Source organism: Poromitra crassiceps, assembly GCF_964638095.1.
Source record: "Poromitra crassiceps genome assembly, chromosome: 10".
Lineage (NCBI taxonomy): Eukaryota > Metazoa > Chordata > Actinopteri > Beryciformes > Melamphaidae > Poromitra > Poromitra crassiceps.
This window is the reverse complement of record NC_139631.1, coordinates 48,801,961-48,815,251: the sequence shown is the minus strand read 5'-3', so window position 1 is coordinate 48,815,251 and position 13,291 is coordinate 48,801,961. Positions and strand designations below refer to the sequence as shown.

At 44.2% G+C, this 13,291-nt stretch overlaps 1 protein-coding gene across 2 annotated transcripts in view; it reads right to left on the bottom strand.

Annotated features, from left to right (window-relative positions):
- Positions 1 to 13,291, bottom strand: part of dok2 (docking protein 2) — a 39,099-nt gene that overhangs the window by 23,874 nt on the left and 1,934 nt on the right. For both annotated transcript variants that reach the window (XM_083644315.1, XM_083644316.1), the window contains exons 2-4: positions 9,082 to 9,219; positions 8,368 to 8,535; positions 6,594 to 6,702 (exon numbers count right to left, since the gene is read on the bottom strand). In XM_083644315.1, the coding sequence (XP_083500441.1) occupies positions 6,594 to 6,702; positions 8,368 to 8,535; positions 9,082 to 9,219 (415 nt within the window). The remainder of the gene's footprint in view (positions 1 to 6,593; positions 6,703 to 8,367; positions 8,536 to 9,081; positions 9,220 to 13,291) is intronic.

The window sequence follows — 13,291 nt, the reverse complement described above, 5'->3', positions numbered from 1 at the left end:
GGCACTGATTGGCTAATCGTCAGCCCCCTCTGCGCTGATTGGCTAATCGTTTGTTCAACCAAGGAAATTAATGTTGCATAGACATACTATGCCAGACCAGAAGCACCCAAAACTCAACTCAGTGGAAAGGACGGATTCAAAGGTCTGGGACAGGCAAGCAGAATAAGGTAGATCACTGCAGAAAATTACACTACATTCTAGTAAACTCTTGAAGATTAGATTAGATTAGATTAGATTAGATTAGAGTATATTAGAGTAGGTTAGGACAGGGCAGATTTAGAATCAGAATCAGAATAACTTTATCGATCGCCGGGAGGAAATTAGGTCATGCTACAGTTGCTCACACTTAGGGAAAAATATAAACATTGAGACATTATAGAAAACATAGAATAGACCAAAAAAGCACACAACAATAAAAATAGAATAGAAGTTAGGTAGCCTATATACATGAAAGTGTCACCAATGTGTGCCTCCTCATACAATCCTTGTCAAGAACCATTTTATAGAAGTGAATATGTGAGGTACATAATATTATCTTATATAGACCTTATTCGCTAACCCCAGACAGCGCCATATTGTTGACATACCGTCCTGCAGCTGACAACTATAGTAACGGCCTTATTGTCGTTTCTGTTCCATTACAAAACAGCGATGGTGATGACAGCAATAAAAACCCCAGAGTTGTTGTTTGTATGCTGCCGTTAATGCCTGTAATAATAAACAAAAGAAAAAACGAGGTGAACAGACTTTGCTGTGAGGAGCTGTCAGAAAGTTTCACGTGTCTCTCCTAACTATCCACACACCTCTCCTGTGCTGACGTATCCTCAGTCTCGCTCCCTTCACGTCTGTGGACGGTAGAGATAGAAACAAACCACGGGGACATTATTGCTGTCATTACTACAGCCACGCGTAACGCAGGTCACCATCCGAACACAATTGGAACGATACAGGTAACGCTAACGGCGGCTAGCTTCCTATAAACTCTGCTCTTACATAGGCTGTCACTTAAAGCGGCTGCGCTATGTCAACAACATGGCGGCAGTGGGCGTGCCCGTACGTGAGTGACGTCAATCGAATAAGGTCTATAGCAGTGTCAGTGATAGTAATAATAATAATAATAATAATAAACAGTAAGGTGCATTAGGTCCAGTCACTAAAAGAACATTCGAGTGGATAGTTGATTATTGCACAGATTGCAGTATGTAGCAGTTATTGCATTGGGTTTTACCGAGCCTCCACGTGACCTCTATCTATGTGCTATCAGTCACTGATAGCACATAGATAGAGGTCACGTGGAGGCTGGGTTTACCTAGGCTAGTTAATTCCAGTTGTGGTTATAGTCAGAATGTCTGTAGCTGTTGCTCGTTTGGTTTGGCTGCTCTGCTGCTGGTTCCGGTGTGGGGCCGGTGCTGTGGCAGAGTGGTGCCGGTGCTGCGGCGGAATGAGTAACAGCTGTATGCCCTAGGGGTGGCTGATAACATTAGTACTATCGTTTGTTGTCTATTCAGTGGCATTCAGTGGCATATTATGATGATATGACAATTGCCGGGTAATTGTAATAATGATGGTAATAAAGATAATATGTTAAATGGATTACTAAACGTGACTTTGCTTACATTATTGTGATGTACAGTACATTGGTATCGAAAATGACTTATTATCGTGATATTGATCTCAACCGTATCGCCAGCCCCAGTATACCCTGTTTGTTCTGCTCTCTCTTCTTCCTCCATCCCCGTTCTCTCCCTTCTCTCGATCCACTCTCCTCCCTTTCTCTCTCTCCCTTCTCCCCCCTTCTCTCCCCCTCTCCCTCTTTCCCCTCCCCCTGCCTAATATAAGATTGTTAAATCCTGTTTATTGATAGTGCTTAGCTAGACTTAGCTAGACATATTCTCTGTAAAGCCCTCTGAGACATGCTTGTGAATTAGGGCTATACAAATAAACTTGACTGGACTTGACTTGAAACAAGTTGATTTGCAATGGAAACAAGTGCAGTTATGAGTTATCAAACCCCGCTGGCAGAAGTTTTCAATTATTTTAAGAAAAAAAAGGACTCAAGATTACTTTTAAGGACATTTTTGCATTGAACTGACTTAACCCCTACAGCCAGAGAGAAGCAGTGAAACCCTGCAGGCTGCGGCCACACACACACACACACACACACACACACACACACACACACACACACACACACACACACACACACACACACACACACAGCTTTACAGATGTCTGGTTGTGTGTGTTGTTGTGTCCATTGTGTAAAGCAGGACCAGGGGCTGACGAAAGGGAAATAGGGAAATGTCTTTCGAAGGAAAAACGCAGAGAGAAGCCACAGAGGCAGGCAGTTCATATAGAGCTCAGGAAGTCAAGCAGTGTGGGTGTCGGTGTCCGAAATAGGTGGATGGACACCCGAGAGTTAGAACCACTGAAAACATATTAACCAAAGCTCAGATATTAGCAGCAGTGGGTGTCAAGTGCCAGAGACAGGCAGGTTAACTGTGCTTGACCTGACAACCACAACAAGCATTTAATAGTATTAACCAAAGCTTTACAGCAGGGGTAGGCAACTATTTTTCATCGGGGGCCACATGAGAAACCCAGATTGTTGCCGGGGGCCGAACAAATATTGTCATGCCGTAACCCATGGATGGGCAACTTTGATGATAGAGAGGGCCACAAAAAATTTCCTCGCTACCAGGTTTTGCTGAGGGGCCGAACGGCGCCAGCGCGGAAAATTTGGGGCATTTGAATAAGCCAGGTTTAGAGGAATATTAATTTTAAATTAACAGTTGTGATGTCATTATTCAGTCTCTTAACCACCAATATTTGATCCTCGTCTCATTCACTCCTATGTCACCACCTGCTCTCAGGGCTTGAAATTAACTTTTTTGACCACCTGCCAATATGGCTGCTAGATTTTAAAGTTACCAGCCAATTAGAATTTCCACTGGCCGAAATGTTTTTCTTGAAATAAACCAGAATATGAGTGGGTTAATTTAAACATAAGTATCAGTAAGTGGCCCGGGATTCTCAAAGCCTGTGTTGAGGGTCACACAAACAAAAATGCACTCTTGAAGCTAAATAAATCCAAAACCAATGAGTTTTATTATTTAAATTTCTACTTCAATGTAGCCTTTTAGTCATAAAGATTATTGAAAGATATTCCATATTCCAGACTGAAATGCTATAACAGAAGTGGAGTATTGGCCAGAATGACGTGAACATTTGGACACTTATTCAGTGGGTATCTTGCATGTTGCGTTCAGGTGCACTGTAAAAAAAAAAAAAAAAAAAAATTTTTTGCAAAATCATCTGGCGGGCCAGATATTATCGGACCGCCTGTTGCCAACCCCTGTTTTACAGCATGCATGATGGCAACTAAAAATGCATAAGTCTGAGTTGTAATTCACTAACATGATGTATACCAAAATAACCTGATGTACAGTATGTACAGTATATAAACATAATTTGTATTTTGTGTTAGGCTTACTTTGCTTGAAACTGAGAATGTAGTGTTTGCTGTCAGCAAAAAGAGGAAGTAAGTCTTGTGAAGGTAATCTGGTCGGCCCGCCTGCAATGCCCCGCGACCGGGCGACCACAGCACAGGAAGCAGCAGCTTGCCCACTGCATAACACACAGCAGCGTGCGTGTTGCATGCTAGCAGCTAGCAGGTTGACTAACAGGCTGCGTGTGTGAGAGATGCGTCAGCCACCCGCCGCAGGCTGCTAAATATAGAAGCTGCTGTGGAAAAGTTACAGAGAGAGGAAGCTAAGTTGGGTTGTGGTGAAACACTAGCTGCTAACGCTACTGGAGTTAAGCTAACGTAAGGATTTGGCCAAACGACTCAGAGAGATTAAAGACTTGTTCCAGGGCATTTTCACACTTGACAGTGTGTGTGTGTGTGTGTGTGTGTGTGTGTCTGTGTGGGTGTGCCAAGCCTGGACTGCAACCGTGAACTCTGGTGTCGACGTCCTAGAATCAAAACACACATCCCAGAGAGAAACGCAACGACAGCAGGGATCACCATGCGCAACAACCTCAACCATCACTATAGCCTCAGCCCTCACCTGCCCCAGCTGCCCCCAAGCATTACCAGAATCAGCCTCACCTGCCCAGCTGCCACCAAGCATCACTAGCCTCAGCCCTCACCTGCCCCAGCTGCCCCCAAGCATTACCAGACTCAGCCTCACCTGCCCAGCTGCCCCCAAGCATCACTAGCCTCAGCCCTCACCTGCCCCAGCTGCCCCCAAGCATCACCCTCACCTGCCCCAGCTGCCCCCAAGCATCACTTGACTCAACCCTCATATGCCGCACATTGTAAAGCGCTTTGGATAAAAGCGCTATATAAATGCAGTCCATTTACCATTTACGTGTTTCATACAACGCTCTCTGGCCCACCTAGTTTGTCACCAACACTTAGTGGCTGTTCACACCATACGCCAAAGTTACGCTGAAGCCACGCAGTTTCATTTCGGCGTCCTTGTTAACAGAGGAGACTGTTCACACCAGCTGCACGCCACGCCACGCTGAAGCCACGCTGAAGCAATCTTTCAGGATTCAGTCCTATTTTCCATGCGTGACGTGTGAAGCTTGAAGCTGTCATGCATGAATTCAATGGGAGTTGTGGGCGGGTTCAAGGCGCGCCAAGCAAGGCGCTGGGCAAAAGAGAAGGCTTCTTGTGTGACTGGTTAAGCGTCAGTTCAGCTAGAGCCTGCCTCAAGCTTCAGTTCTGCCTATGTTCTACCTATGGTGTGAATAAAGGCTTATGATGGTTTTTGTTGGGTTTGTTTTTGTGACCTTGTTTTTTTTTATGTTTTAAACAGCTAAAAATAGCATAATATCGGACCTTCAATAATGGGACCAATCATTTTGACATTTCGTTCAGTTGTGGCTTGAAAGCGACGATATTGATTAGTGTGAAGCTCCCCGGGCGGGGAAGTTACAGCGGGCGCGGTAAGTGAAGGCCTAGCAGAGCTGTTGATAGCTAGGGAAATGTTGATAGATCTTGCTTCTAGCTCGCTTATGTCCAAGTCACATTTTTCATCAATTTGTAAAATTCGTTTTGACAATCCGTTGCTCGTTGATATCATTGTTTTACAACTAGTACCAAATGTAGGAGCCAAAGCAAAGATGTTGATTCTATGCTCCTGAGGAGGGACTTATTTTGGATCTACACACTTGACACACTGACTCCCAGAGGTCTAAATGAGGACTTTAGCATCAGACCTTTTCTGTGAAATTACACATTACTGTGATGCTCTCCTTGGCTGTGGTTCCTGATTTATGTGCTGTGCATATTCAGTGATATGTAGTGTGACCTCATGGATTGTGTTGTTGTTTCCTCTTCTGATGTTTTAGTGACATTTCCCTGCTTATTATTTTTTTTTTAATATTGAGCCGCCTCTTTTTCATATCTGGCCATTTTTAGCTATGACAGCTTTCTGGCCTGATGAGATTTTCTGATGTGCTGAAGGCTTTTTTCTATATTTGACTGTATTATATTTGTACATATCTGTATATGTTTATTGACATGTATTAGTGCATTTTTGTAACACTGGGTCAAACTCACTTTCACTGGGGTCATGTGATGACCATGGGAGTCATGTGACCGAGGTGAAGGGCTATTTAAGATGGCGTTTATCTCTTTGTCTGAAGAAGAGTGTGACGCTCGAAACGTCACGGGTAAATACATCTGCAAACGGGAGCTACAGCGTGGCCTCTTTTATATTTTCACTGCTGTTGTTATTGGGTCCAGCACCTGCCTTGATGTGCGTGTCTCTTTCACCGTTTTAGATCGAAAGTTCATCTCAGATGTGACAGTGTGGAAAAGTTGAGCCTATGTTTCTTTTTTCTTTTTTTCTAATATTTCCCCCCTGATTTTTTTATCACATTAGTGCTAATTTTAATTTATTTATCCTGGTTGGTGCTCCACCATCTGTCGATCTGGGGAGAGCCGAAACTGGCTCCATGCTTCCTCCGAGACATGGGCAGTTAGCCAGCCGCTTCTTTTCACCTGACAGGGGAAGCTTCACCGGTAGGACATAGCACGTGGGAGGATCACGCTATTCCAACGAGTTCCCCTCCCTCCGAACAGGTGCAAAACAACCGAGGACCGAACGACCAGAGGAACGACCAGAGGAGGCACCACTTGAGTGACCAGGATATTGCATATTTTTTGGTGAGGGGTTCCTATATGAAGGAAACCCCCGGGGGGCACAGGGAGAACATGCAAACTCCACACAGAAAGGCCCTTTTGATGACCCCACCCACGCACTCCTTTAGCGCCCACAAATAAGGCTTGCTTCTTGCTGTGATCGGGCCGACTGTGACTTGCGACCTGTCTGAACCAGCAACACTTTGAACTCATCTTATATCCCTGCTTTGTCACGCACCTTGTGCATTGCAGGTAGCATGCCCCAGTACTGTTGTGCTTCCAGAGAAGGGTCCCAAGACCCAAACCCAAGACCCAAACCCAAGACCCAAACCCAAGCCCCTAACCCAAAACCAAAGGAAGGGAGAGGGTCTCCTCCTCCTTGGAAGACTGTCTCACTGCTGCTCTACAGTGAGTAAATCAAGCTGCAGACTGGTACCTGTATCTCTGCTGCTGTATAGTGAGTTTTCCTCCATGCCTTCATCCTCCTCGACCCTGCTTGCTCTGTGCAGAGAGCCTCGCTTCGCCCCACGCTCCATCCAGCTCATCTGCACACACACACACACACACACACACACACACACACACACACACACACACACACACACACACACACACAAATCAAAATGTTCATACTTAATGAGAGCCCTGGCACTGGAACAATGGAATGGAACCATCATCCGTGGTATTGGTTACACCTACTTTACTTCCTGCTTTACCACCTCAAACCAGTTGCTGTGAAAAGGGTCTATTGTCATATTAGAGAAACATGTCAGGATGTCAGGTTATTTAAGTGACCTCCCAAAATACATGTCAGGATGTCAGGTTATTTAAAATAAGCGTATGACCTCATGCCCACCGCAGTCTGGTAAAGTGTCTTTATAAGGTGTCGTTACAGCTCTGACTTCCTGAAACAAACTGCCTCGGTCAGATTAGGGAAGTGACTCTCTCTCTGACTGTATTCTGCTATTTATAAAACAAACAACCACCACTCAGTACTTTGAGAGTGAGCAAACCGCAGCGAAGTTCCTTGGATGTGTACATACTTGGCCAATAAAGCTGATTCTGATTGGGTCATTCACCTGACTGATCCACACAGACTGTGTGAGGTCACCTGACTGATCCACACAGACTGTGTGAGGTCACCTGACTGATCCACACAGACTGTGTGAGGTCACCTGACTGATCCACACAGACTGTGTGAGGTCACCTGACTGATCCACACAGGCTGTGTGAGGTCACCTGACTGATCCACACAGACTGTGTGAGGTCACCTGACTGATCCACACAGACTGTGTGAGGTCACCTGACTGATCCACACAGACTGTGTGAGGTCACCTGACTGATCCACACAGACTGTGTGAGGTCACCTGACTGATCCACACAGACTGTGGTCACCTGACTGATCCACACAGACTGTGTGAGGTCACCTGACTGATCCACACAGGCTGTGTGAGGTCACCTGACTGATCCACACAGACTGTGTGAGGTCACCTGACTGATCCACACAGACTGTGTGAGGTCACCTGACTGATCCACACAGACTGTGTGAGGTCACCTGACTGATCCACACAGACTGTGTGAGGTTAAAAGTAGCTTTGAAGAGTCTCCATGATGGAGGAACACTGTAACGCTCTCGTGAATAAAGTGTAAATGTATTCACCTTATGTTCCAACGCAGTGGTCAACCAATGACTTATTGTGTTGACACTTCAAATTCAGCCAATCACACCTGCGCTGTCAAACTTTAAATCTGTTCTCCTCCCGCGTGCGTCTGCTGTCATTTCAGAGCGATGTTGTGACCCTCCTCCACCCCACCACCTCCAGCCCATCACTCATCTTCTCACACTAAGATCTCAGAATCTTCTCCTCACCACCACCGGGAGGGGGGGGGGGGGGGGGGGGGGGGTGTATCCTATACTGCTCTCAGTTTCACTACCCCCTTCATAGGATGACATCATGATGGAGTATAATCACCAACATATTTTGCACATTTCAATCATCATTGTGCACACATAAATAATTGTTCTTGACTTTAGCACATGTAAACTGTAAATAAATAATTGTTAACCAAAGAATGAGTCTCTCTCTCTTTCTGCTTGAACTGTGTGTTAGTTAATAAAATGTAAATGTGCCGTGTTTAGCTACTAGACTAAAAACTTTGCAGTGTGTGTGTGTGTGTGTGTGTGGCTGTGTGTGTGTGTGTGTACCTACAGGGAAGGCTATCTCACACAGCTTCTGAGTCCAGTCGTCCAGATGTTGTCTGTCAGCAGCGAAGACGTAGATCTTCTCGGTGGTCTCCACCAGGAATGGCCCGGTGTCTCTGGGACAGCCGTCCATCTCCACCTCCGTCACCCGGATACAGTCAGCCATACGGATCACCTAGGAGCCATCCACCACATTATTACCTCAAGGCCCTTTCACACCCATCTTGTTTGGCCCGGACTTTCAGACTTTTCAGTTTGATCTGAACCAGAATTACACGGGTCAAACAGGCAAACCTTGGCGAAGAGACGTGGGCTAGGTCCAGATCAAACTGGACCATGGTTCAGTTCATTTGTAGTGTAAAAACATTTTTTGGATGGTTTGGACTTTCAGACTAATTACAGGAAGTTCCGGCAGGCTGTTGTCAGAACCATAGACCATATAAATAATATGGACGTAGTCACTGTGATGTCACCAAATTGGTTTGTGGACTTGCGTTTTGAAGCCTCTTTGAAGCCTTTTACTCTATTGTCCGTTTATGTTTAAACCTTCCTAGAAGATGATAGTTTAAAGAAATCCAGTGTCAAAAGTTTTTTTTTGTTCAATAAATGTTTCCAAAGTCAAAGAGTAATCGTGTTAATCATGATCTCAATATTGATCAAAAATAATCGTGATTATCATTTTGACTATAATCGTGCAGCCCTAGAGCAGAGTAGACTGTACCTTCTTGTGCTCCTGCTGTCTGCGGAGCGTCTTGTCGCTTTTCTCCAGAGTTCCTCCTTCTTTACACTCAAAGAACTCCAGACGGGAGATGGAACAGGAGCTCTCCCTGTACAGAACACACCACACCCGCTTCCACTTCTGCACACATGAATGACAATTCATGTCTCAATCACAATGTTGAACAACATTGAGCTTTTTACAGTTGCAGCCGAGTTCTCCACCATCTGAAAAAGGGACACCTGCTCTGACTGAATGATTGACAGATCGTTAATCGATGTTCCTGTAGGACTGTAGGACAGAAGGGAATATAGAAACGTACACAGACTCTTGTGTACGTTTCTATATTCCCTTCTGTCCTCTAACTAACCTATGCTGCCAGGTGGTTTGTTTTCACATGACCATCTGGAAACGAGTTGCTCGGGAAACCGTTTCAAAGCACAGGCACTTGGCACAGGCACAAATGGATGAACCATTTGTCTATCACGGGCTGGCTCTCGCTGTTGCCACTAGCAATAGCTAGTGTTGTGTTTATACTAGTGTTACCAGTGGCAGAGTGTTACAGTAGTTAGCGTTAGCAATAGCTAGTGTTGTGTTTATACTAGTGTTACCAGTGGCAGAGTGTTACAGTAGTTAGCGTTAGCAATAGCTAGTGTTGTGTTTATACTAGTGTTACCAGTGGCAGAGTGTTACAGTAGTTAGCGTTAGCAATAGCTAGTGTTGTGTTTATACTAGTGTTACCAGTGGCAGAGTGTTACAGTAGTTAGCGTTAGCAATAGCTAGTGTTGTGTTTATACTAGTGTTACCAGTGGCAGAGTGTTACAGTAGTTAGCGTTAGCAATAGCTAGTGTTGTGTTTATACTAGTGTTACCAGTGGCAGAGTGTTACAGTAGTTAGCGTTAGCAATAGCTAGTGTTGTGTTTATACTAGTGTTACCAGTGGCAGAGTGTTACAGTAGTTAGCGTTAGCAATAGCTAGTGTTGTGTTTATACTAGTGTTACCAGTGGCAGAGTGTTACAGTAGTTAGCGTTAGCAATAGCTAGTGTTGTGTTTATACTAGTGTTACCAGTGGCAGAGTGTTACAGTAGTTAGCGTTAGCAATAGCTAGTGTTGTGTTTATACTAGTGTTACCAGTGGCAGAGTGTTACAGTAGTTAGCGTTAGCAATAGCTAGTGTTGTGTTTATACTAGTGTTACCAGTGGCAGTGTTACAGTAGTTAGCGTTAGCAATAGCTAGTGTTGTGTTTATACTAGTGTTACCAGTGGCAGAGTGTTACAGTAGTTAGCCTTAGCAGTGTTGTGTTTATACTAGTGTTACCAGTGGCAGAGTGTTACAGTAGTTAGCCTTAGCAATAGCTAGTGTTGTGTTTATACTAGTGTTACCAGTGGCAGAGTGTTACAGTAGTTAGCATTAGCAATAGCTAGTGTTGTGTTTATACTAGTGTTACCAGTGGCAGAGTGTTACAGTAGTTAGCGTTAGCAATAGCTAGTGTTGTGTTTATACTAGTGTTACCAGTGGCAGAGTGTTACAGTAGTTAGCGTTAGCAATAGCTAGTGTTGTGTTTATACTAGTGTTACCAGTGGCAGTGTTACAGTAGTTAGCGTTAGCAATAGCTAGTGTTGTGTTTATACTAGTGTTACCAGTGGCAGAGTGTTACAGTAGTTAGCGTTAGCAATAGCTAGTGTTGTGTTTATACTAGTGTTACCAGTGGCAGAGTGTTACAGTAGTTAGCCTTAGCAATAGCTAGTGTTGTGTTTATACTAGTGTTACCAGTTGCAGAGTGTTACAGTAGTTAGCGTTAGCAATAGCTAGTGTTGTGTTTATACTAGTGTTACCAGTGGCAGAGTGTTACAGTAGTTAGCGTTAGCAATAGCTAGTGTTGTGTTTATAGTAGTGTTACCAGTGGCAGAGTGTTACAGTAGTTAGCGTTAGCAATAGCTAGTGTTGTGTTTATACTAGTGTTACCAGTGGCAGTGTTACAGTAGTTAGCGTTAGCAATAGCTAGTGTTGTGTTTATACTAGTGTTACCAGTGGCAGAGTGTTACAGTAGTTAGCGTTAGCAATAGCTAGTGTTGTGTTTATACTAGTGTTACCAGTGGCAGAGTGTTACAGTAGTTAGCATTAGCAATAGCTAGTGTTGTGTTTATACTAGTGTTACCAGTTGCAGAGTGTTACAGTAGTTAGCGTTAGCAATAGCTAGTGTTGTGTTTATACTAGTGTTACCAGTGGCAGAGTGTTACAGTAGTTAGCGTTAGCAATAGCTAGTGTTGTGTTTATAGTAGTGTTACCAGTGGCAGAGTGTTACAGTAGTTAGCGTTAGCAATAGCTAGTGTTGTGTTTATACTAGTGTTACCAGTGGCAGAGTGTTACAGTAGTTAGCGTTAGCAATAGCTAGTGTTGTGTTTATACTATTGTTACCAGTGGCAGAGTGTTACAGTAGTTAGCGTTAGCAATAGCTAGTGTTGTGTTTATACTAGTGTTAGTAGTGATTAGAGCTGCAACGATTAGAGCTTCATCGATGAATCAGTTTGAGTAATTTTTGACGGTCTAGGGGAGCCTAGGGGGCTTGACTCACTAGGCACGTTTACACAGAGCCTAATAATCACATTCTAATAGGTTTACAAGCCCAAACAGATTAAAAATGCTCCTTATAAACACCTTAATCAGATTAGACAGGCCCAAACCGATTTCAATCGGTGGCAGAGGGGTAGTTTAAACCGTTTCATAAACCGATCAAAAGAAAAAATGTATCATGTAAACGATTAAACTTATCTCTGGCTGCGTTCTTTCTGCGCATGCCCATGATGCCCTCCGTCTTGACGTAAAGGGGCCTCCTGCTTACGGCAGGAGAGGAGAGGAGCTGCTACCAGAAGAGTTATTTTCTGGCAAGGAGAAACCCGTATGGAAGAGGCTATAAAAGTTCCAAAGGTTTTCTTGTCGTCAGGATTCCATGTCTCTCACTTCCTTGCGACAGTCCATATGTCTGGTATAATTGGTAAACCTTTGTTTTACAGGTCCCTAACAACGTATAAACTACTTGTAATTAGACATGAACACCAATGTAATTACACAGTAATTACAATTACATTGGTGTTGATGTCTAATTACAAATACGGTAGTTTATATGTAGTCATGGTACCAGACCTGTAAAATGGAGTGACTCTATTCAACTGTAGTTCATATGTAGTTACATGGACCTGATGTCGAAGCTGCAGGCTGGGACAGCGATTGCTAAAACCCTGAGGTGGATTTGAACCACGGAACTTCTGATTGCAAAGCAGGCAGCTTAACCACCAGCAAGGCTTCCTAAATTTTGAGAGGACATCCTCATCTCATTCTGCATTACAGCATCAAGCTGTAACATGAATATTTGTTATTATACACAGACAGAGACGTTTCACTCAGACTGCAAAGTTACTTACATGTTCAGTGTCACCCAGGTTATTTTCTGTAGCCACAAATGACAGATGTCCCCTAAACGCCTCACAGTGTCTGCTATTTAAATGGTAATGGTATTGGTATGGTATGGTATGGTATTGGTAATGGTATTGGTAACCATGCTCCCTAAACGCCTGATGCAGGCTACTGCTACTGACAGCGTTTTTGCTGCTCTCAACCCGGTTCATTACAGCGAATTACCTATTGTACACTAGTTTCTCCCTGTGAATTAAACGGATTATTAGCTGTATTTACGTAGGCTACGTTGCATGTGGGTGGGAGGAATCTCGCACTACCGATGTCCAGCATGATGACTGGTGACTGAGGGAAACGTGAGTTTGTTTATTGCGTCGCATGTAGTTTTAAACAAGGAGTTCCACTACTTTCTTTTAAGGGGGCCCGTGGCCAGTTCAAAACAGGGAATGCTAAACTGGCCGTGTGGAGAGTCAATTTTAGAAGGGGCATTACAGCCAAAGTGTGGGGCATCCACCGCACCGTCTGTTTGACCGTGGTATTCCTGCTCTGGTGCCCCTTGGTGCTCTATGCACATGCGTGGTGCGTGTGTACGTCGCTGATCGTCTGCAATATTGGTGATTCGATTGAAGAAGAATAGCTCGGAACAGCTCATTAAAAAAGGAAACACTTTTTTGGGGTTGTGAATGTAGGCCCAATCCCAATTCTTTTCTTAACCCTCAATCTTAACCCTCAAGCTCAACCCTCAATCTTAGTAGCCCTCAAAACTAAGTGTTAAGGGCTATCTTGCGACTTTAAAATG